The 24999-nt window shown below is 41.7% G+C and overlaps 1 protein-coding gene across 1 annotated transcript in view; it reads right to left on the bottom strand.

Moving 5' to 3' along the window:
• Nucleotides 1-24999, bottom strand: part of LOC121293078 (glioma pathogenesis-related protein 1-like) — a 55396-nt gene that overhangs the window by 16911 nt on the left and 13486 nt on the right. Inside the window, exon 2 of the mRNA XM_041215673.1 lies at nucleotides 8719-8967. Coding sequence (XP_041071607.1) covers nucleotides 8719-8967 — 249 coding nt within the window. The remainder of the gene's footprint in view (nucleotides 1-8718; nucleotides 8968-24999) is intronic.

The raw sequence follows: 24999 nt of genomic DNA, 5'->3' as shown, positions 1-24999 counted from the left end.
AGTAACTTTAATATACCTTTGTTCCCTTTCATCTTCGTTCCATTGTTCTCACCTCCTTGAAACTCAAACCCTTCCAAATATAAGATCTTTCATGTTTCCATCTTGTCTTTACTTTTGGATCAATAAAATATCATATCTCCACTACTTGTTTACCTATGAACACGTGCAAGATGCGAACATTTTCCTATGTGCTTCTAACTCCCCTTTGAAATCCAAACCAACTCTCAGCTTATCTAAAAATGCAAATGTTAGATCTAACCTATTTACTTGTACCTCAACTTAACATCTCTATCCTTTTAATATTTCCAAAGCCCCAGACAACCTGATTGCTATCAATCTTTTGCTCAGCTTAATTAAATCACACACACACCCACACAGACACCCAGCCTTCTTCATGGAATAACACAATATTCCTCAAAATATTTTTTAAAAACATCCATTCTCACATTATATCTATAAATACCAAATCTAGTCTACAAAAACTTAGAAAACTAATAGGAACAAATCACAAAAACTTCATGACCCGTTGTCGTGTTTGCATCACATGCCCATGAACAGATGAAGACGATGGGTATTTTTACTTTATAAAAAGGAGCACAGAGTGTGTACAATTTACCCTGACAAAATAGAATTCGGAGGGATCAGCTGACTTCTTTTGTGGATTCTGTAGTCAGTGGCTGGACTCCGGAGAATCACTAAAATGTAAATGACCTTTTTGAACCTGCCATTGAAGAAACATCAGGATGCAACTGATCACTTGTAGAATTAACAGTTACTATTGTCTAAATGTTTGAAGATACTCGGATACAATTGTTGCCTCAGATTTGGTGTCAGCAAATTTCAAATTTCCATGGTCAAATGACAGAAACTGGCTTGAGATAGCAAATATCTTACTCTTCTAATAACAACCCAGAGAAGGCAGTCTGGGGTGGGGACCTCAGGGAGAAGACATCTCTTCCCTGCCTCAAAAAAGTCACCTTAGGCAAAGAAGTGGAGCTTTTCTTATCGCATGCGGATTACAATTTTTACAACAGCTGACCACAGCTTCAGTTGGAAAGGCCAGAAACCTGTTATTTGCTTGGAATACCATTGTGAATTAATTACCAGAAACCTCCAACCTTCATTTTTCCTTCAGAGGACCAAAGGGGAATTTTCAGGCTGCAAGACTTCTAAGTCTATCTTGATGAAATAGCCTAATAATGACTTTTGAACTCTTCTTAAAGGTATCAGGTGCATGATGCCTTTTTCTTCATAATCATCGTTTCTTGTGTTTGCGTGTGTCTTGTGTGGATGGGGAGTGGGTGTTTGTTGCAATTACATTTTGGGTATTCTGAAATCAACGTTTATCCTTTTTTTATGATTGAAATTTACAAGCCTGTTTTGTGTCAGTTCTCTAAAGTCACAGCACTCAAGGGGTTAAACACTCCAATAAAATACATCAAAATACACAGTCAAGAGGTGGGAAAAGGGGGAAATTAACCCACATCTCTCCCCAGTCTGTAACAGATTTGGGGCTCAAATCTGGGATTTAAACCATTGGACAACAAATAAATTGGAAGTGGGAGCTGAAGTTATTTGGTCACTGAAATTGTAGGAAAAATAAATCAGCAGGTTTTCTCATAATTTTACTGTGTTAAGTATTTAAGGTGGCCACATTTGACACTAAAAAAGTTGTAGAGCAGGGGGAAATAAATTGGATTGCATTAAAAACTTTAAATATTGAGAACCTAAGGGCTGTAGTCAAGCAGGGAGATGTAAATGGAAGACCTAAAGTAAGAAAGGCAAAATCATCCAAACGCTAGCTAATCATTTTGATACTGAGTCAGAGACAGAGGAAGAAAACATAGCCTGAATCTTTGGCTCGGTGAGCGGGGGTGGGGTGCGCTCGCCGAGGCATAAAATGACGCAGTGACGTCGGGTATGCGTCCGGACGTCATCACGCGTCATTTAGATTTTCAGTTTGGCGGGTATGCAGTGAAGTCGGCTGCGCGCCTGCTAAACTGTCAAAAGCCTATTAAGGCCATTTAAAAAGGCAATTAAGCAATTACCTGAGCTGCCCGTCCAACCTTAAGGTGGGCGGGCTGGTGAAGAGACCAGGTGGCTTTTGCACTTTTCATGGACGGCAGGATGAGTTTTCATGAATATTTTAAATTTTCACACAAATTTTATTAAAATTAATGCACGTGTCCCAGCTATGTGGCAGTTTCACATGAGGGGACATGTCATAAAAATTATTTCTCCACTTTATTAACCTTTTAAAACTTAAAACTTATCTCCCTGAGGCACTGCTGTGCCTCAGGGGAAATTTCTGCGCTCTTTCGTGCACATGCAAGAACTCAGGCAACTCGCCCCTCCATCTGCACAGGGAGCGCACAGCCTTAATTGGCTCGCCCATGTAAAATGGCAGCATGGACCCGATTGGGGGCACTGGTCAGGTCCGCGTTTGACCCCACACACCACCACCCCCCAAATGGGGGGAAAATTCTACCCATAGAACCAGAAACTGAAGAAATAGCATTAGCTAGCACAAATGGATAAGGAAATTGCCATGCAAAATATGGAATTAGAGTTCAAAAGAGAAGAAAAAGAGCAGAGAGATGAGAGAGAATGAAAAAGGGAAAGAGAAATGAAAAAGAAGAAAGAGAAATGAAAATGCACTGGCGAAGAGAGATCAGGCAGCTTGCGTTGGAAAAGGGAAAAGTGAACCTAGATAATGCGACTACCATTAGAAATTCTGGTCCTGGTTTGGATTCAGAACAAAGCTTTGATTTTTTAAAACACTCAATGGTTGGCACCAAAATTTAATGCAGAGGAAGTGAAATCCTACTTTATTTTATTTGACAAAATTGCTAAGAGGTTAAAATGGCCAAAAGAGTCTTGATCCTACTTTTGCAGGATGAGTTAGTTGGAAAAGTTCACAAACCATGTTGTCAGAGATATATCTTGAATAAAGAAACCTCCAAACATTCACTGGTAAGTCCCTTTACCAGCACTCTGACATCCACTCTGCTTTCGGGCAGTAAATCTCCATCTCCTGCCATAAGCAAAGTGTGTGTGTAACCAGTATCTCAGAGAATGCTTAGCTCTTTGGTTTCTTAGAAAAGCTAGAGGTATTCTAGTTAACATCAGATCCCATATTGAGGAACAAAGAGTTACAAGGGTGCAGGATACTGCTATCATAGCAGACAACTGAGCTTACATACAAACATTTTAAGCAAAGAAAATCCTTCCCAAATAATCTCCGGAGGTCTTGGGAAGGACAGGAAGTGGGAGAACGATAGAAAATGGGAAAACAGTGAAAGAGCAGAAGGCAAAAGAGAAATAGTGTCAAGAGGGGAGAATGGGATAAAAAATCCCCAACTTTAAAAAGTCAGGAGAGGAGTAAAGGGATTCACCCAACTTGCTTCCTATGTGGCAAGTCCGTCATGTAATACCAACAGTCTGCCTTTACAAGGGTAAAACTAGAGGGACCTTGCGGTGAAATCAGTGGATGTGGCCATGAAAGTGGTACATTTATGTTCCAACGTAACAGGAACAGACCAAGATAGTTGTATAAGTATTTTGTTTAAACTAAGGGGAAATAACTCTAGCTTTTCTAAGAAGCCAAAGAGATAAGCATTCTCTGAGATACTGGTTACACACAGACTTTGCTTATGGCAGGAGATGGAGATTTACTGCCCAAAAGCAGAGTGGATGTCAGAGTGCTGGTAAAGGGACTTACCAGTGAATGTTTGGAGGTTTCCTTATTCAAGATATACCTGCAGAGTAAGCTCATTACAGGAATAGTAACAGTTGTTGGTTCGAAGCTTGCCCATGCATGGTATAGATTTGTTACTGGGTAATGACCTATCGGAATGTAAGGTATTATCCCCAGAGGTTCCAGAAAAGTCTGCAGAGGCTGTAGATACTGGAAAGGTTAAAAAGCAAAATTCTGTAGAAATTCAGAATTATGGAAACTTCTGCAAGAATCCAACATGTGGAGACAAAGCCACCAGGAAATTCTGTAGAGACTTAAAGGGTTGAGGAAACTTCTGCAAGAATCCAACAGATGGAGTCAAAGCCAACCAGAATTTATCTGGCTGAGAGAGAACAATGAGCAAGAAATGCTGAAATTAAAACAGCAATCACTGACAGAAATGCATCAGAAATGTGCTTAGCAGTTATCTTTTTTAAAATTTAAATAGGCGCAAGCAAAGTTCCAAAGCTTGCAAACAGGTTCTCCCTGGCTCACACAGTTGAAGTGCCACAGGTGAGTGTAATGGTGTCTGAACAGGCACCTGGAATTAGTAAAGTCCCAGAGGACATGGGACAGATCATAGGCGAAGCCATCTCAGAAATACAGAAAAGAAGGAAGATAGTATGCAAAGAATTAAAGGGCTATTTTGAAAAAGACAGGAGGACTCTGCAGTACCAAAAGAATTCTGCTCAGTTACATTGTAGTAAACCAAGACTGTTGCCATAATTCATCACCCACCACATATACCTAAGTATTACCATGCAAGTCTTAAATCTGAGTGCAAAGCTCTATTCCCTATTGTCACATTTCTGTTTCACTTTTATGTCAACTTTGCATCAACATGGGTCCATTTTCTCCGCAATCCACACTAAATGTGGCAGCAGCTGTTGGTGGCTTCTTTCTCTATCACACCATGCCACATTTCTCAAAGGAAACACAGAGAAGCAAAATGAGCTAAAAAGAGCATAAAAGAGAAAAAAAGGAAGCATCAAAGAGGGGAAACAGAAACAAACACCCACAATCCTCCCAAAAGACTAAGATGAATTTTAGGACATGTACCGGTAAAAACTACTGAAAATGTAAACAGATCAGAGACAATATATCAATATGTTAAAACTTTAAGTTACATAGAGTTCCTGTCATCTTACTTATGGTAAGTTTTTATGCCCGCATTTATAATGAAACTGATGTAAATAAAACTTGTCACATTGTAATTATGCCCACTCCTGTAAAGACAGTGTATCATTGTTGCTGGTTTAAAAAAAGTGCAATTATGCAGGCTGTTTCCATTACAAAAATGCAATTTATATTTAATAAAGGGCAGAGTAGGGGCTAATTTCAGATCGCATGCCTTCTAACCCTGCTTCACCTGAAAACAGCACGTTATTAATTCTCAGTGTATAATGCCACAGGAGATCAACTAGTTAGATACATTTTTCAAAATGAAGGATATGAGGAGGACAGTGTTGGACTTAACTGCTGCTTCTGTATCTGAAATTTCTTATGTAATACAACAGGTGTTTAGGATTGAAAAAAAATTAAAATTTCAAGATTTTTTCCCCTCAAATTCAAGGAACCAATGTATGTAGTTTCAAAACCCTCACAAAATCTCAGAATTTATTGATGAGGATTAGTACACAATGATCTTGAAGGTGCCTAGATAACAGTTAATGAACATAAAGAAATTAAATGCTGTACGGATAACACATATTTGTTAACCAAGTTAATGCCAAGGAATGAAGCCTGGTGGACCACCCGGCATCAACCTAGGCACCAGGGACGACAATGGCAAACTCAGCCCTGTCAACCCTGCAAAGTCCTCCTTACTAAAACCTGGGGGTTAGTCCCAAAATTGGGAGAGCTGTCTCAGGCTAGTCAAGCTGCAGCCTGTCAAAGTCATCCTCACGGAATCATATCTTACAGATAATGTCCCAGACAACACCATCACCATCCCTGGGTATGTCCTGTCCCACCGGCAAGACAGGCCCAGCAGAGGTGGCGGCACAGTGGTACACAGTCAGGATGTCGTTGCCCTGGGAGTCCTCAGCGTCGACTCCGGAGCCCATGAAGTTTCATGGCATCAGGTCAAAAATGGGAAGGGAAACCTCCTGCTGATTACCATGTACCACCCTCCTTCAGCTGATGAATCAGTGCTCCTCCATGTTCAACGCCACTTGGAGGAAGCACTGAGGGTGGCAAGGGCACAGGATGTACCCTGGGTGGGGGACGTCAATGTCCATCACCAAGAGTGGCTCAGTAGCACCACGCATGGCCGAGTCCTAATTGACATAGCTGCTAGACTGGGTCTGCAGTGGGTAATGAGGGAACCAACAAGAGGGAAGAACATACTTGACCTCATCCTCACCAACCTGCCTGCCACAGATGCATCTGTCCATGACAGCATCAAGAGGAGTGACCACAGCACAAATGTCTTCACATTAAGGATACTCTCCATCATGTTATGTGGCACTACCACAGTGCAAAATGGGATAGATTCCAAACAGATCTAGCAACTCAAGGCTGGGCATCCATGAGGCGCAGTGGACCATCAGCAGCAGCAGAATTGTACTCGAACACAATCTGTAACCTCATGGCCCAGCATATCCCCCACTCTACCATTACCTTCAAGCCAGGGGATCAACCCTGGTTCAATGAAGGGTTCAGGAGGGCATGCCAGGAGCAGCACCAGGCATATTTAAAAATGAGGTATCAACCTGGTGAAACTATAACACAGGACTACTTGTGTGCCAAACAGCATAAGCAGTAAGTGATAGAGCTAAGCGATCCCACAACCAACGGATCATACATAAACTCTGGTCCTGCCATATCCAGTCGTGAATGGTGGTGGACAATTAAACAACTCACTGGAGAAGGAGGATCCACAAATATCCCCATCCTCAATGATGGGGGAGCCCAGCATATCAATACAAAAGGTAAGGCTGAAGCATTTGCTGCAATCTTCAGCCAGAAGTGCCAAGTGGACGATCCATCTCGGCCTCCTCCAGAGGTCCCGAGCATCACAGATGCCAGACTTCAGCCAATTCGATTCACTCCACATGATATCTAAAAATGGCTGAAGGCACTGGATACTGCAAAGGCTATGGGCCCTAACAATATTCAGGCAATTGTACTGAAGACTTGTGCTCCAGAGCTTGCCGCGCCCCGAGCTATGCTGTTCCAGTACAGCTACAACACTGGCATCTACCTGGCTATGTGGAAAATTGCCCAGGTATGTGGCGTACACAAAAAGGACAAATCCAACCCGACCAATTACCGCCCCATCAGTCTACACTAGATCATCAGTAAAGTAATGGAAGAGGTCATGAACAGTGCTACCAAGCTGCACTTACTTAGTAATAATTTGCTCAGTGATGCCCAGTTTGGGTTCTGCCAGCTCCTGACCTTATTACAGCCTTGATTCAAACATGGACAAAAAAGATCAACTCCCAAGGTGAGGTGAGAATGACTGCCCTTGGCATCAAGGCCGCATTTGACTGAGTGTGGTATCAAGGAGTCCTAGCAAGATTGAAATCAATGAGAGTCAGGGGGAAAACTCTCCACTTAGAGAGTTAGAGTCTTACCTAGTATAAAGAAAGACAGTTGTGGTTGTTGGAGGTCAGTCATCTCAGCTCCAGGGCATCACTGCAGGAGTTCCTCAGGGTAGTGTCCGAGGCCCAATCATCTTCAGTTGCTTCATCAATGACTTTCTTTCCATCAAAAGGTCAGAAGTCGGGATGTTCGCTGATGATTGCACAATGTTCAGCACCATTCATGACTCCTCAGATACTGAAGTAGTCCATGCCCAAATGCAGCAACACCTGGACAATATTCAGGCTTGGGCTGACAAGTGGCAAGTAACATTCATGCCACACAAGTGTCAGGCAATGACCATCTCCAACAAGAGAGAATCTAACCATCGCCCCTTGATGTTCAACGGCATTACTATCGCTGAATCCCCCACTGTCAACATCCTGGGTGTTACCACTGACCAGAAGGGGAGGTGGTGGTGTAGTGGTATAGTGGTATTGTCCCTGGGTTGGTAATCCAGCAACTCAGGGTAATGCTGTGGGCCCTGGGTTCGAATCCCACCACAGCAGATGGTGGAATTTGAGTTCAATGAAAGAATTCTGGAATTAAAAGTCTAATGATAACCATGAAACCATTGCCCGTTGTTGTAAAAACCCATCTGGTTTGCTTATGTCCTTTAGGGAAGGAAATCTGCCATCCTTACCTTGTCTAGCATACATTTGACTCCAAACCCACAGCAATGTGGGTGACCCTTAAATGCCCTCTAAACAAGCACCACATTCACTCCCACCACCACCAACGCACAGTAGCAGCAATGTGTATCACCTGAGATACACTGCAACAATTCACCAAAGCTCCTTGGACAGCACCTTCCAAACCCACGAGCACTACCATCTAGAAGGACAAGGGCAGTAGAAAGATGGGAACACCAACACTTGGAAGTACCCCTCCAAGCCATTCACCATTGAGACTTAGAAATATATCACTGTTCCTTCACTGTCGCTAAGTCAAAGTCCTGGGACTTCCTTCCTAACAGCACTGTACTTACACCACATGGACTGCAGCGGTTCAAGGAGGCAGCTCACCACCACCTTCACAAGGACAACTAGGGATGGGCAATAAATGCTGGCCCAGCCAGCGAAGCCCACATTCTGTGAATGAATTTTTTAAAAAGTCATCATATAAACTGTTTCCATGGAATTAATTCACTTCAAGGAACATATTATAAATTATGCTTGTTACAAATGAAACTCATGACTTAAATGCAATAAATTGCATTCCCTTTCAACCAATTACACTTTGGTAGCAAAGGATGGTATTAGATAAAACCAAAGGTCTCCTTTTTTGCAAACAATACAACTGATGTAGAAGAAATTAGGAATGATTACAATTGACGAAGCTTTCATTAGGTGACTAAAAGGAACAGAATGTCTGCAAGCCATGTGTATATTTACCTGGGTGTAATGCCCACATGGTTTCTTTGGTTTGCAGGTATTTGTATTGTAATCGTAATCAAACACTTCATCATTCCATCGTTTAATAGCAGTCTTGACATTGAACCTGCCTGTTGAAATATAGATATTTTCTCCTATGGGGAAGAAGGTTGGATGCACAGTTCCTTTCTTTTTCAGGCTTGGATTATGCTTGAACATGCAAGTCCTGCTCCATGCTTTTGCAGATTTAGCAAGAGCTTCATCCCAAGTCTAGATTTGTAAAAAGAAAAATTAAAGTTAAAAGATTTCTGCACCAAGCAATTCCTCTGCCATGGTGATTCCAGTCTCTATATCAACTAACCTTATCTTCTTTCCTATGAATTCATGCCCTCCTGGCCTCTTTTAACTTTTCTTTCATAGAATCTTGCCTGTCCTTAATCATAACCAGATGCTTTACTGTGTTATATCCCATTTGATCTTTATTCCCATAGTCTTGATGGCTAACAAAGCTATCTCCAACCACATCCTTGTATTTCTCACCATCCATATCCTTCCCTGCTTTTAAATCCATTTCTTTCTGCATTCACCCTCACCTCACCAATAGTAATTTCAAATTTCCAGCATCCAGACTTTGGCCCACCATTCGCCACAATATCAGGATGTTCTGATAAGGAAAGTGAGGCTCAATGGCACTTGATATAGTCCATCTTGATCTGATTATAAGTGCCTAAACCAAGCATATTCAAGCCTACTTTCTTTGGATTTAGAAGAGTGATACCCGGAAATGGCCAGGATGAGAGTAAAGGCTTTGCTGGCAACAAGAGCCTCAAAACTGCAAGTGAGGAGGATTGTTGAGGACATTAGTAACTGCAAAAGCGAGCAAATTTATCCCAGCTTCCTTTCTGCACCACAAACCATCACCTAAAACCTGTTTCCATGCCTCTTCCACCCTCACCTCCAAAAAGGACTCCTTTATGACTAAGTTGTCACCATTTGTTCAGTTGCTTCTATTGCTTTTCTTTGTTATAGTCCTGAAGCTATCCATTTTTCTCTTTAATTTCTCTCTATCTGTCTTCATGCCCTCTCTCAGCTCATCTTATGAAAGAGATATGCTTCCTGTTCTGACCTCCTTCCACTTAGCTGCTGACCACCAAACTTCCCTTTCTGGCCCCATCTTACATGGAACCCCGTACTTCGTTACCACCCTCCCATTCAAATGCATCATCATCCCCTCAAAAAATTCACTCTTGGCCCAACTATGTAATCTGCTGGCCCATCCCCAGCCTCCCATTCAATATGTTGTCACCTCTCAAATCATGTCCATCCTTTTCAGAATCCTCACTTTAATCTGTCCAATCATGTTTTCATCCTTGCCACAGCTCCAATATGGCCAAAATCAAAGTCACAAATGACAGCCTTTGCAACTGTAATTATGGTACTTTGAGTGAGATTTTAACTCATTCAAAACCCACCAACTTACACAGAGTTAATATCAGGCCCAACATCTCTCCTCAAATGCTCTATCACATTTGACAAAGTTAGTCACACCTAACTTCTCCATAGATTTCCTTAAGGAATAAAATCCCCACGTGAGAAGTGTGGAACTGTGGCTACGACAGAAATTAAAGGTAGTACTGGTTTAAAAGAAGAGGCTTATAATTGTGCTCAAAACAGTAGTAAGCCTGAGGATTAGAAGGATTTTAAAATTCAGCAAAGGATGACAAAGAAATTGATAAAGAAAGAGAAAATAGGGTATGAGAGTACACAAGCTAAGAGACATAAAAACAGATAGCAAAAGCTTCTGTAAGTACATAAAAAGGAAAAGATTAATGGCAGTGAGTATGGCTGCCTTAGAAGTAGAAACAGGAGAAATTATAATGGGGAATGAGGAAATGACAGAGATACTAAACAAATACTTTTTGTCTTCAGAGCAGATGACATGAAAACTATTCTGGAAGTAATGGGGAACTAAGGGTTTGGTCTACTGAAAACGAAGAATTTAAGGACATTAGTAAAGAAATAGTACTCGAGAAATTAATGGGAGTAAAAGGCAACAAATCCCTGGAATTGGAGGCTTACATTCTAGACTTTTAAAAGATGTGACGACGGAGATAGTGGAAGCATTGGTTTTTATTTTCCAGAATTCCCTAGAATGTAGGACGGCTCCCATGGATTGGACGGTAGGAAATGTAACCCCGCTATACAAGGAAGTAGGGATTGAGAACTATAGGTCAGTTAGACTGACATTAGTAGTAGGAAAATGTAGAATCTATTAGGGATGTCATGACAGAGCACTTGGAAAATCACAATTTAACTGGAGAGAATCAACATGGATTTATAAAAGGGAAATGGTGTTTGACAAGTCTGTTAAGAGATTTTTGAGGATTTAACTAGTAGGGGGTGGATGTAATGTATCTGGATTTTCGAAAAACATTCACTAAGTTTCCGCACAAAAGGTTATTACATAAAATTAAGGCTCATAGGACTTAGAGTAATATATTTAATTTGGCTTTGCACTGACTGCCGCTCAAGTGCAAAGAGCGTTGAACCTGGGAGTTTGGTGGGTAAGGGAGTTTGGTGAAATTGGGAACTATAAATTATTTAAGAAAAATAAATTCAATTAACACAATAAAGATGACAGGAAAAGGGCAATGTTTCACGGCTGCAGCATGTAGGAGCTCCTGGATGTCACTGCAATCCATGATAGCCCCATCTGTAATAAGTGTCTGCGACTTGAGGAACTTTGGCTCAAATTTAATGAGCCGGGGGGGTCCAGCTGCAGGCATTGCGATGCTGCATGGAGGAGCAAAGTTACATGCATACTTTGTTCCAGAAGCAGTCACACCCCTTAGGTTAGCATTGTCTGATTTGGTCAGTGGTCAGGGGCAGGAAGGTGTGACTGCGAGTCAAGCAGTTAAGGGGATCAAGGAGGTGGAGTGGAGAAGCCTCAGTCCTTGCAACTGAGCAGCAAGTTCAAGGTTCTTGCAGCTTGTATGGACAAGACCGAGCGCTGTAATTTGGATGAGCAGACTGACCATGGCACGTGGTACAGGAAGTGGGGGGAGTTAAAAGGAATGTAGTTGTAGGGGACAGTATAGCCGGGGGATATAAGCTGTTCTCTGTGGCTGAGAGCGAGAATCCAGAAGGCTGTGTAGCTTGCATGGTGCCAGGGTTTGGGATATCTGCTCAAGACTGGAGAGGAACTTGCAGTGGGAGGAGTAGGATCCAGTTGTCGTGGTCCGTATAGGTATCAATGACATAGGTAGAACTAGAAAAGAGGTTCTGCATAGGAAGTATGAGGAGCTGGACACTAACTTGAAAAGCAGAACCTTAAAGACAACAATCTCTGGATTACCCCGAAGGAAAAAACAGTAAAAACTGGGAAATAAAAATACTGGTCTTGTATTCTTTAAAATGGAACACCAATAATACTGGGAAATAAATGTACTGGTCCGAACTGATTTTTCCTTCTGGGTGTTACCTGAGCCAAGTGCAAATTGGCATTGGGTAAATAAGATCAGAGAGATGAATATGTGGCCCTGGTGTGGGAAAATGGATTCCAGTTCATGAGGCACTGGCACCAGTACTGGGGAAAGTGGGGGCTATACCGTTGGGATAGGCTTTGCCTGAAACATGCTGGGACCAGCATTCCAAGGGGTCCTTTAAGTAGGGAAGTAGAGAGGCCTTTATACTAAATAGATGGGGCGGGGGGTGCAGGGAAGGGATCACTTAGAGGAAGTTTGAGTAAATTAAAGGGAAATGTCAAGGCAATAGATCAGGGTAGCAACAAAGGTAATGATAATCAGAGTATGGCAGGAAGGGACAGTGATTGCAAACTTAAGAGTGTACCAGCAAATAGGGCAAAAGCAGTAAAAAAAACCTGAAATAAGGGCTCTGTATCTGAATGCCTGCAGCATTCAAAATAAAACAGATGAATTGTCAGCTCAAATAAAAATTCATATACATGACCTGATAGCTATTAGAGATATGGCTACAAAGAAACTAAAGCTGGGACCTGAATATCCAAGGCTATGTGACATTCAGGAAAGACTGGAAGCTGGAAAAAAGTTGTGGGGTAGATCTATTCATTAAAAAGGACATTAGTACTGGAGTGAGAGATTACCTTAGGTCTAAAGATCCAAGGCATAGCATCAGTTTTGGTGCAACTAAGAAACTGCAAGGGGCAGAGAACATTGGAAAGAGTTGTTTATAGGCCAACAAACAATGGTGATATAAATCACAGTAGAAATCAGGGAATTAGAGGCGCATGTATCAAGGGGATAAAGTAACCATGAAAGATATCAATCTACATATTGACTCGCTAAACCTAATTGGTACTAATGTTGTGGAGGATGAATTCTAGGAATGTATGCAAGATGCTTTTCTACAGCAGTATGTTGAGGAACCAACTAAGGAACTGACTATTTTAGATCTAGTATTGTGCAATGAATGAGGGCTAATTAATAATCTTGTTGTAAAGGAGCCTTTAGGAAAGAGTAATATGATAGAATTCTACATTAAGTTTGAAAGTGATGCAGTTCAAGCAGACTAGGGTCTTAAATCTAGGCAAAGGAAACTATGACGGTATGAGGGGCAAACTGATGATGGTGGATTTGGAAACTACATTGAAAGGTATGATGGGAAACAGGTAACGGCTAATATTTAAAGAACTAATACATAATTACAACAAAAATACATTCATTTAATACAGATAAACCCAGAAAGGAAATTGTTCCAACTGTGGCTAATAAACGAAATCAAGATTTGTATCAGATCAAAGGAAGAGGTGTATAAAGTTTCCAAAAAAGGTAAGCCTGAAGATTGGGTGCATTGCATAATTCTGAAAAGGAGGACAACGAAAAAGGTTATTAAAGGGAAAATAGAACACAAGAGTAAACTAGCGAGAAACATAAAATGAACAGTAAAAGTTTCTATAGGTATGTAAAAAGGAAAAGATAGCAAAAGCAAATGTGGGTCCATTAAAAACAAAATCAGAATTTATATTGCAGAATAAGTAAATGGCGGAGAAACTAAACAAATACTTTGTGTCTGTGAGGAAAATATGAAAATCCACCCAGAAATAATGGAGAATCAAGGGACTAGTGTAAACAAGGTACTGCAAGATATTAATATTAATTTCAAAAGTACTAGAGAATTTAATGGGACTTAAAGTAAATAAAGCCCCTACACCTGATGATCTACATCCCAGAGTGTTGAAAGAGATGGCTGTAGAGATAATAGATACAATGGTGGTCATCTTTCAAAGTTCTATTGACTCTGGAATGATTCCTGCAGATTGGAAGATGGCAAATGTAATCCCACCTTTTAAGAAAGGAGAGAGAGGGAAAATGGGAAACTGCAGATCTATTAGCCTGACATCAGTAGTAGAGAAAATACATGAATCTATAATAAAGGATGTGATAAAAGGACACTTAGAAAGTAATGGTAGGATTAGGCAAAGTCAACATGGATTTATGAAAAGGAAATCATGTTTAACAAACTTGGGAGCTTTCTGAGGATGTAACTAGAAGAATAGATAAGTGGGGGAGGTGGTGGGGGGAACCAATGTATATGGTATATTTAGATTTTCAAAAGCTTTTGATAAGGTCCCACACAAGAGGTTAGTAAACAAAATTAGAATACATGGGATTGGGGGAGTATACTGGCATGGATTAAGAACTGGTTAACGGACAGAAAACAGAGTAGGAATAAATGGGTAATTTTTAGATTGGCAGGCTATGACTAGTGGCCTACTGCAAGGATCAGAGCTTGGGCCCCAGCTATTCACAATCTATAATGATTTGGATATGGAAATTAAAAGTAATATTTCCAAGTTTGCAGATAACACAAAATTAGGTGGAAGTGTGATTTGTGAGGAGGATACAAGGACACATCAAGGAGATTTGGAGAGGTTAAGCGAGTGGGCAAAAATTTGATAGATCAAATATAATGTGGAGAAATGTGAGGTTATCCACTTTGGAAGGAAAAACAGAAACACAGTATTTCTTAAATGTTAAGAGGCTGGGCAGTGTTGAACTTCAAAAGGACTTGGGTATCCATGTTCATGAGTCACTGAAAACTAACATACAGGTACAGCAAGCAATTAAGAAGGCAAATGGCCTTTATTATAAGAGGATTTGAGTATAGGGATAAAGATGTCTTACTGCAATTATATAGAATCTTCGTGAGACCTTACCTAAAGTATTGTGTGAAATTTTGGTCTTCTTACCCAAGGTAAGATACACTTGCCATAGAGGAAGTGCAACGAAGGCTCACCGGACTAATTCCTGGGCTTGAGGGACTGTCCTATGAGGAAAGATTAAATAGACAGGGCCTTTATTCTCTGAGTTTAGAAGAATGAGAAGTTATCTCATTCAAACATACAAAATTCTGACAGCGCTTGACAGGGCAGATGCAGGAAGGACGTTTCCCCTGGCTGGGATAGGGGGCCTTCTAGAACCAGAGGACACAGTCTCAGAATAAGTAACAGGCCATTTAGGACAGAGATGAAGAGGAATTTCTTCATTCAGAGGCTGGTGAATCATTAGAATTCTCTGCCCCAGAAGGCTATGGAGGCTCAGTCTTTGAGTATGTTCAAGGTTGATAGTTTTCTACATATTAAAAACATCAAGGGACACGGAGATAGTGCAGGAAAATGGTGTTGAAGTAGAATCTCAATGAATGACAGAGCGGGCTTGAAGGGCTGAATGGCCTACTCCTGTTCTTATGTGTTGACAATGGTTAATGAACAGAAATCAGTAGGAATAAATAAGTTATTATGGATAGGTACGCTGTAACTAGCGGGGTACTGCAAGCATCAGTGCTGGGGCCTCAGCTATCTACAATCTATATCAATGACTTAAATGAAGTGACTGAGTGTAATATATCCAGATTTGCTGACAAAACAAACTTAGTTGGACAAGTAAGCTGTGGGGTGTTTGCAAAAGAATTTAGACACGTGATGTAAGCGTGGCAGATGGAATGAACGTTGAGAAATCAAAATTATCCATACTGGTAGGAAAAACAGAAATCAGAAAAGTTTTAAAATGATGAGAGACTGGGATCTGAATGAGTCACAGAAAGTTAACTTGCAGGTGCAATAAGAATTTAGGAAATGGTATGTTAGCATTTATTAAAAAACGATTGGAGTGCAAGAGTGAACTGTATAGAACCTATTGAAAAACAACCTCCAGCACTGCATACAGTTCTTGTCATCTTACCTAAGGGAGGACATACAGGTACCAGACCACTTGTCCAGCGTCCCAAAATCTGGAAGGACCCAAAAACCGGGTCCTGTCCTGGAAACCACAATCCCCAGCAGGCATTGCTATCTGTCATATCTGGGTCGTGGCACACTGATGCTCTGCTATTTGGGTCTGGGGTTAAAGGTGGAAGGTAGCCTGGTCCATCCCTCATCCCTGCCTTTCCCTGTCCAGGATGGGTCTAGCTCAGCGGAAAAATTAGCCCGGCTTCAGTTATCCTTTACCCCCACTCCCTCCACCCCAGGACCAATAATGCGGAAAATCCCCATATCCGGTACACATCCGATCCCGAACTTCATACAGACATACATATATACATGGGATATGGGGTCTGGTACCTGTACTTCTCTTAGAGAGAGTGCAACAAAGATTCACTAGACTATTTCCTGGAATGATGAGGGGGGAGGGGGTTGAGCACATTTGGCCTATATTCTCTAGAGTTTAGAAGAATGAAAAGCAATCTGATTGAGAAATATAAAATTCTTAAGGGGTTTCCTCTGTCATTTGTTCATGTTGTTCTTTCCAGAGTGCTTACCATTGCTATTACCACATTCTACTTTCTGACCTCATTGCCACCATCAGCACCTCCTTTAGTCAGTACCAGTACCATTAACACCCCATTGTCCTTTTGTTCATGATATCTTTGTCAATCTCTCCTTTGCCTCCACTTATTGCTGGCCTTCTATCCAGCTCCACCTGCTCCATGCGCACCCCCCCACCCCCACCCCTTAAACAGTATAAATTTCATCACATTTTTACTACTTTTTAGCTCTGAAGAAGAGTCGTACGGACTCGAAACGTTAAATCTGTCTTTCTCTCCATAAATGCTGTTAGACCTGCTGAGTTTTTCCAGCATTTGCTGTTTTTGTTTCAGATTTCCAGCATCCGCAGTATCTTGCTTTTAATCCTTACCCATACTTTTGTCAATTCTAGTTTGATATTCCAATGCTCTCCTGGCTTGTACGCATCCTCCATAAACTTCAGCTAATTCAAAATTCTATTGTCCTTTTCTGTACCAGATCTAGCCCTGTTCTCCTATCACCCCTGTTATTGCTGGCCTGCTTTGCTCCATGTTCCCTAATAACTCAAATTTATCTTTCTTCTGAAATTCCATCATATGCTTACTTGTCCTCACTTCTATAACCTCCTCCAGCACTAGAACTCTCCCAAAATTCTCCATTCCTCTGACTCGATCAGGCGTCCTGTGCACAACTTCTCCCTTACTACCCCCCCCCCCTCCCCCACACCCTAATGCCAAGGGTACTGAGTACAAGCAGGGAACCCTGGCTGATTTATTTTTGTCATTAACCTAAGGTTTTTGAGGCCAACTGCCCTAGCTGAGATCAGGGATCAACTAACTCAGCACAGAATGGGAATAGGATAGTATTTTACACCTGTTCTTTAATTTAAAAAATTACTGGTCTGAATTTTTCCCTCATCAGGCGCGTACGATTGCCAGGCCCAGGAGCGGCTGGGAAATGGGCCCCCAACCACGATTTCAAGTTGGCTTGCCAATTAACGGCCAGCCAGTGTGAAATCCTCACTGAAAAGCTCAGCACTGCCAGGGTGGGGGCCAGGAAGAGGGCGGGTGACATCATCATAGGCGCGGGTGAACGCTTTGAGAGAGCTCCCTGAAGGGAGACAACTGCCTCAGGGAGCTGCAGACCTGCAAATAATGAAATGAAGCACTAAAAACGGTAAAAAAAATGTCCATGCATCACAATCAAGCATCTGAAAGCATACCTCATAAAAATGTAGTTCCCAGATATTTATTTTTATTTTATTTCCTAATGTAAATTTCATCCCGCCCTTGGATGAGGTTTCATGAAAAATGTAACGGCTGCCTGGCCAATTCACTCATCTGCCAACCATAATGTTGGACAAGCCATGAAAAATCGCAGACAATTGCGCCATGAATAGACTTAATTGCCCTCTTAATTGTGCTTCCAACTTTTGCACACACCTGCCGAGCAAAATGTTGTGCGAGTGCACGATAACGTCGGGATGCTTGCTTGACATCATCTCGCATGATTTTACACTCAATCAGGTCGGGCACACACTCGCAGGGCGTAAAATTCTGTCCACTGAAAAGTAAATATGCTACATTATACCTACCACACTGAACAAACTCTAAAGATGCATAAGTCTGGCTCCAGTTTATAAAAAGAAACAGAAGGCTATCCCAGGAAGCTACAGATATGTAAGCTCGACATAGTTAATTGGTTAAATAATACGTGTTCTGAATGAAAATCAGAGGGGGTAAATTGTCTTGCTGCTTTCAGTGCATTATTCGGGCTGGAACAGCACAATACCTTTTCTTTTTAAGAATCACACAACACAGAAGGAAGCTACTCAGTCCACTGTGCATGTCCTGGTTCTCTGAAAGAGTTGTTTAATTAATCCCACTCCCCTGTTCTTTCATCATTGCTATGCAATGGTATTCCTTTTCAAGTATGTATCCAATTCCTTTAAAGTTACTACTGAATCTTCCTGAATCTTCTTCTACCACACATTTGGGCTGTTCACTCCAGATCACAACAACTCATTGTATCTCATTTCCCATACATTCTTTTACCAATTAATCACCCTAAATCAATGTCCTATGATTACTGACACTGCTGCCACTGGAAGCAGTTTCTCTCTACGTACTCTAACAAAACCTTTTATAATTTTGAACACATCAGTTGAACCCCCCTTACCCTTCCCTGCTCTAACAAGAGCAATTCTAGCTTCTCTAGTCTCTCCACATAGCTAATGTCCCTCATTCTTGGTGCTATAATAATCATTATCCCTTGCAACCTCTCAATGTCTTTTTAGCAAGGAAATTTGGGTAGAAGTCATTTCTGCAGCAATACCCAAGCTTCCTTGAGTTTTGAGTCTTCCCATGATCTGTTCCTACTGGCTTCGTTTGCAATGGCTACCTGTCAGCCCACATAACTGTAGATGTAAGTTACTTGTAGGTGTAAGTTACTTTTTATCTCATAGCTGAACTTAGGGTAATCAACACTGAAATAAATATAAACAGTTCAGAAGTTTTCCAAGGTGAAAATAAGAAGTTTGTCAGCTTTGAAGAGTTTGGTTAGTCATTTCAGCTTTTTATTTTTGAATTGTTGATTCTGAGACCTGCCCTTGATATTGATTGCCTGCTATTGGTTCAAAATACCTGAGGTTTTTTGGATCCTAGGCATCCCACCCACAAACTTAGCAGCCTTTCCCCATGAGCATGCCATTCTATGCCACCAGAAATGCAAGATTATATATATCAAGTAAGGGTGTACAGGTTGAGTCTCTCTTGTCTTGAAAGGGAAGGCTGAAGAGTGAACTAATAGTAGTTATTAAAATTACTAAAGAGTTTCCATTTGTGGGGAAGAGCAAAATTTGAAGCCATCAACATAAGATAGTCACACCAAGAAATCAAATAGGGAACACAGAAGAAAAACATCTTGACACGGAGAGTGGTGAGAATGAGGACCACACCACCACAGGAAGTGGTTGAGGTGAACTGTGTAGAAGCATGCAAAGGGAGGTTAGATAAGCATAGCGGGAAAAGGGAATAGAGGTAATGCTGGTATAGAGGAGGAAGGATGGGAGAAGACGCAACTGAAGCATAAACACCAGCATGGTCAGGTTGGGCCAATGACCTGTTTCTGTGCTGTATATTCTATGTAATTCTAGGTAATCATGGTAAATGAAGAGCAGCACAGGTTGGAGAGAAAGAGACAAGCTCCATGCCAGAAGAATACAGTCTATCGATATTACCACCCCACCTCTCATCGTCAAAAATTTACAGGCAGCACAGGTCTCAAGATGACCTTCCTGAGGGGCTCTGCATCAGAAGAGTTCTCAAAAACTACAACATCTGTGACATAATGCACACAGATCCTAAGCCATGCTGATCCGCCCGCATGCATGTCTCAGTGGCTATAAGGTCAGCGCTGCTTTTAATATTTAAGACTAGGTTTCCTTTCTGGCAGCAAAACGCAAAATACTGCAGATGCTGGAAATCAAAAATAAAAACTAAAAATGCTGGGAACAGTCAGTAGGTCAGATGGCAACTGTGGAGAAAGGTTAGGTTAACTTTTGAAGCTCTGACATGGATCTGAAAGGTTAACCTAACCTTTTTCCTTTCTCCACAAATGTAGCTTGATCTGCTGAGTGTTTCCAACACTATGGTTTTACTTCCTTTCTTACAGCCTTGGGGGATTTGTGTAACATAAGGCAGGGAGCAGCAGGGGCATGCCAGGTCTCTGACACCTTTTACAACAATGCAGACTATTTCATAAGCTTTGTCATTACAACAAGGCTGTAGTGAAGAAGGACCATATGGGGTTTTGGACTTTCTCAAGATTCAGTGTGTCACTGCCACCCAAATTGCATTGAAGATGCCCACCATTTCAGCCATGTCAACAATAAAGGGATTCCACTATGATTGTGTAGATGGTCCGTGATGCAAATCCAAGGATTCTTCATGTCAGCACTGATATACGGAGTTTGCCGTGACAGCTTTAAACTCTGGCGTTTATGGCTCAGTGAGCTCTTAAAGAAGAAACTATCAATGGACACAACTGGAGTACGAGCTGACCTGAGTTATCAATCTGACTAGCCTAAACAGAAGGAACGGGGCTATAGAACAACACATGCAGCTACCAGGATGTGATTATGACTTACTGCAGTCTCCTTTATAATTTATCATCCATGAGGGACTGTAGTTTAACATGGCTGCAGTGTAGGTGCTGGCTCCAGATGTTCCTGAACTTAAGTGAGCAGGTCATCAGAATAACATTCATGCCCTTGTTGACAGTTGCAAGAAGCATCAGAGTTTAGATACTCTTATGGCTACTTTTCATGATTTTGTCTACACTGACACCACAGCCTGACCTCTTTCTGCTCCATTTGCAAATAAACATTCCCTCAAACCAATATCCGCCCTACCACTTGACCACACAACACCCATGCCCCACATGCCTTTACTAATAATCATCAACTCAGTGAATAAGTTAGCACTAAATAATTGTTTTCTTTCCTGTATATCTGAAATTTCTATGAATAACAAAGCACAAGATAAGTGCACATTCCTACTTTAGTACAATAATGGCTAAATGTCACCTTTCTCTTAAAATTGTTTCTCTCCTGGGTTCTTTATACATGTCTTTTTATCACTTATTTAGCATGCCGGTCGATGCCACCCGAGGGTCAGGAATGCAGAGATGGTTCACTCTCTATAGAAGGGTAGCTGTTTTCTTGGGTGTGCTGGCTGCTGCTGTGGAGCTGAATCTGACTATATTTCTGGAGGATGTTTCTGGACAACCTGTTCCCAAATCTTACATTCCATTGGCATGGTGCTCTGAGAGAGACAACCAGAGGGAACACTATATGCACTGCTGTCCTGTAAGACTGCAGCCATTCTAGTAGGTCCAAATTATCAGTGGAATGTCTGGCCCAATGACAGCTATCAAATCCTGAAAGGCCTGAGAGCTGACAATTACCACAGATTTGAAGTCGCAATCCATTCTGCTCCAATTTCTTCCCGGTGTCCTCCAAAGCTGCAGCCTATCCTCTCATGAAGGTGGAGACACCAACTGCTTTTTAGCTGGGATCAGCTGCCACTTGTTGCACTGGTGCCTGCAAGGAAGTCAAAGCTTCCATGATATTACTGCATAAGACAGCTGTACACTCAGCAGTCACACCTGTCAATTGCTACACATGTCCACAGAGTCTTTAAGTAGATATGATACTGCCCAAACATCCTTCTTTTTATATAAGTGCTCATGACTTTCACAGCTCCCAGTCATTGCAGCCACCTCCTCAGTCTCCACTGGGAAATGAGCAATTGCTCCCCCATTTTCTACTCCTCTGGATTCCTCGTGCTCAATGAAACACTTGGTGCCAATTTCACACTATATAATTCCCCATGAGTTAAAGTATCTAATCTGATGCTTGGAGGAGAAGAAGCATATGTCATGGGTGGTAAGGAGGAGAGGCTTGGGGCTGAGGAAGACAAGGCAGGATAGAGATATCTGGAAATGGTGGGCAGGCTGGTCTTCACCCTTATCCCAATAGGCAATAAGCAAGAAAAAAAACTGCCTAGGTTCTTGCCTTCTCATCATCTTCTCGTTGTGGCTCCTGCTGCTTAGTAGTACCTTCCGCAATGGATAGCTGAAGGCAAGAATGGGTGAATATTGGAATTAAGGAGAAAAGGGGTGAAAAGGGCTAGATGGTGGAAATTCCACCTCTCTGTCCTCCTTTAAGACATTCCTTAAAACCTACCTCTTTCATCATGTTTTCATCACCTGCCCAGATATCTTGTGGCTTGGTGTCAAATTTTGTTTAATAACAGTCCTGTGATGCATCTTGGGAAGTTTAACTACATTAAAGGTGCTCTATAAATGATGGCTTGGAGCCACCATTATTGATCTCAAAATGGCAGTGACATGAAGCTGTCAATATTTTGACAAAAAAAAAAGTCACTTCAAGCTGGGCAGAATAGTAAATGCTCCACTGCATTTAACACAACAAACAAACATACAAATTAGGGGCAGGAGTAGGCGATTTGGCCCATTCGAGCCTGCTCTGCCATTTAATAAGATCATTGTTGATCTTATTGATCACTTGACATGTCATAACATTCAAGACTATGGGCTAAGTGCTGGTAAATGGGATTAGGTAGATAGGTCAGGTGTTTCTCATGTGTTGGTGCAGACTCGATGAGCCTCTTCTACACTGTGATTCTGGCCTCAACTCTTGCCTACCCCCAATACCCTTTGACTATCTTGTTAATCAAAAATTTATCTACCTTTGGCTTAAAAATATTCAATGACACTGTCTCTGTTGCTCTCTGGGGAAGATACTTCCAAAGACTTACAACCCTCTAAGAGAAAAAAATTCTTCTCATCTCAGTCTTAAATGTGTGACCCCTTATTTTTAAACTGTGTCCCTTGGTTCTAGTCTCTCCCACAAGGGCAAATTCTTACAGTATCCACCCTGTCAAGTCCCCTCAGGATCATATATGTTTCAATAAGATCGCCTCTCATTCTTTTGAACTCTAATGGATATAGGCCCCACCTGTCCAACCTTTCTCCATAAGATAACCTCCCCCAACCCAGGCATCAATTGAGTGATTCTGAACTGCCTCTAATGCATTTATATTCCTTCTTTAAAAAGCAAACCAAAACTGTATACAGTACTCCAGATGTGGTCTCACCAATACCCTATACAACTGTAGCAAGACATACCCACTTTTATATTCCATTGGAATAAAGAACAACATTTCATTTGCCTTCCTAATCACTTGCTGTATCTGCATACCAGTCTTTTGTGATTCATGTACCAGGTCACCCAGATTCCTCTGTACCTCAGAGTTCTGCAATCTCTCTCCATTTAAATAATATGCTGCTTTTCTGTTCTTCCTACCAAAGTGGATAAGTTCACATTTTCCCACATTATACTCCATTTGCCAAATTTCTGCCTACTCATTTAACCTATCTATAATCCCGTATGTCCTCTTCACAACTTACTTTCCCACCTATCTTTGTGTCATCAGCAAATTTAGCGACCATACATTTGGTCCCGTCATCCAAGTCATTGATGTAAATTGTAAATAGCTGAGGCCCCAGCACTGATCCCTGTGGTAGTCCAGTAGTCAACATCTTGCTAACCTGAAAATGACCCATTTATGCCTACTCTGTTTCCTTTTGCTAACCAATCCTCTATCCAAGCTAATATGTTACCCCCAACACCATGAGCTCTTAACCCCAAAGGTGACATCAATGGGATCATACCAATCGACATTAAAAGAAACTCTCAAAGCAAAATGATTAACTATCATTCTGTCTTCCTTAGTTTTTAAATGATTGTTTCCTCTTCACATTGCTAGAGCTGAACCAAGAATGAGCTCAGCAGATGGCACTCTCACCTCCATGTCCCTCTCCAATAACTAGCGTACAAAACCCTGGGTGACACTCCAATGCATTATTGAAGGAGTCCTGCACTGCTATAAGTGGCATCTTTCAGATGAGACAAACTAAGGTCCCATCCTCTCTCTCAGGTGAATGTAACAAAATCTCACAGTCGTCAGCTGTCCCTCAATTCGAGTATGATGTCTATTCAGGGTCTTGAGTTCCTGCCATGGATTTTCATGTGACTAAACAGGCCGATTTTCGACCCACAGATCTTTGGGTACATGGGGTAGGACGTCTTGCAAGATAGTAAGATCCTGGTTGCAGGGTTTACTTCCTTTTCTTTCCTTCTCTGTCACCGCTCTGCCTCATGATTAAGGTGTTGCGTTGTGACTCAAAGCATGATGCAGCTTGGTGGACAATTTGTCGCTTTTCTGAATGAATGGTAGCAAGCTCCTCCCAGTCATTAATGTCAAAGCTGCCACACTTGAAGGAGAGCTTCAGAGTGTCTTGGAAGCATTTTCTTTGTCCTCCGCTGCAGCATTGGCCATTTGAGAGTTGAGGAAACAAAGCTTGGCAGTGGAGATGGTTTTTGGCCATCCTGACACAGTGTTCAGTCCATCAAAGTTAATTCTGCAGAAGTTTTGCCTGAATGCTTGTGGAACTGGTTTCAAGAAGGACACTTGCTGTTGTTCAATGGTCCTCCCACTGAATCCAGAGGATGTGGTGGAGGCACTCTTGATGAAATTTCTCTAGTACTATTACGTGTCGCTGACACACAGTCCAGATCTTACTGCAGTACATGAGCGTGGTTATGACAACAACTCTGTACACCAAGATTTTCGTTGACTTGCAGAGGGCTTCGTTGTCCATCATGCGCTGCCATAGTTGTAGATGGTTGAACTGGTGCAACAGATTTGGTGTTGCATCTCCGCATCAATGGTGGTCTTTTGAGAGAGGTGGCTGCCAAGGTATGGGAAGTGCTCAACATTTCCAGAGTCTCTCCTTCAACATATATCAGAGATGAAATATTTGGCTGACCAGGTGGGGGTTGATATATGAATTTTGCTTTGGTAAAATTCATTTATCAACCCACACCTGGTCAGCCAAATATTTTGCTTTGGCGAAATTCAAAGCTGGCTGAG

This window comes from Carcharodon carcharias, chromosome 21 (genome assembly GCF_017639515.1).
Source record: "Carcharodon carcharias isolate sCarCar2 chromosome 21, sCarCar2.pri, whole genome shotgun sequence".
NCBI lineage: Eukaryota > Metazoa > Chordata > Chondrichthyes > Lamniformes > Lamnidae > Carcharodon > Carcharodon carcharias.
Note: the sequence above shows the minus strand (reverse complement) of the source record. Positions and strands in the feature narration are given on the sequence as shown.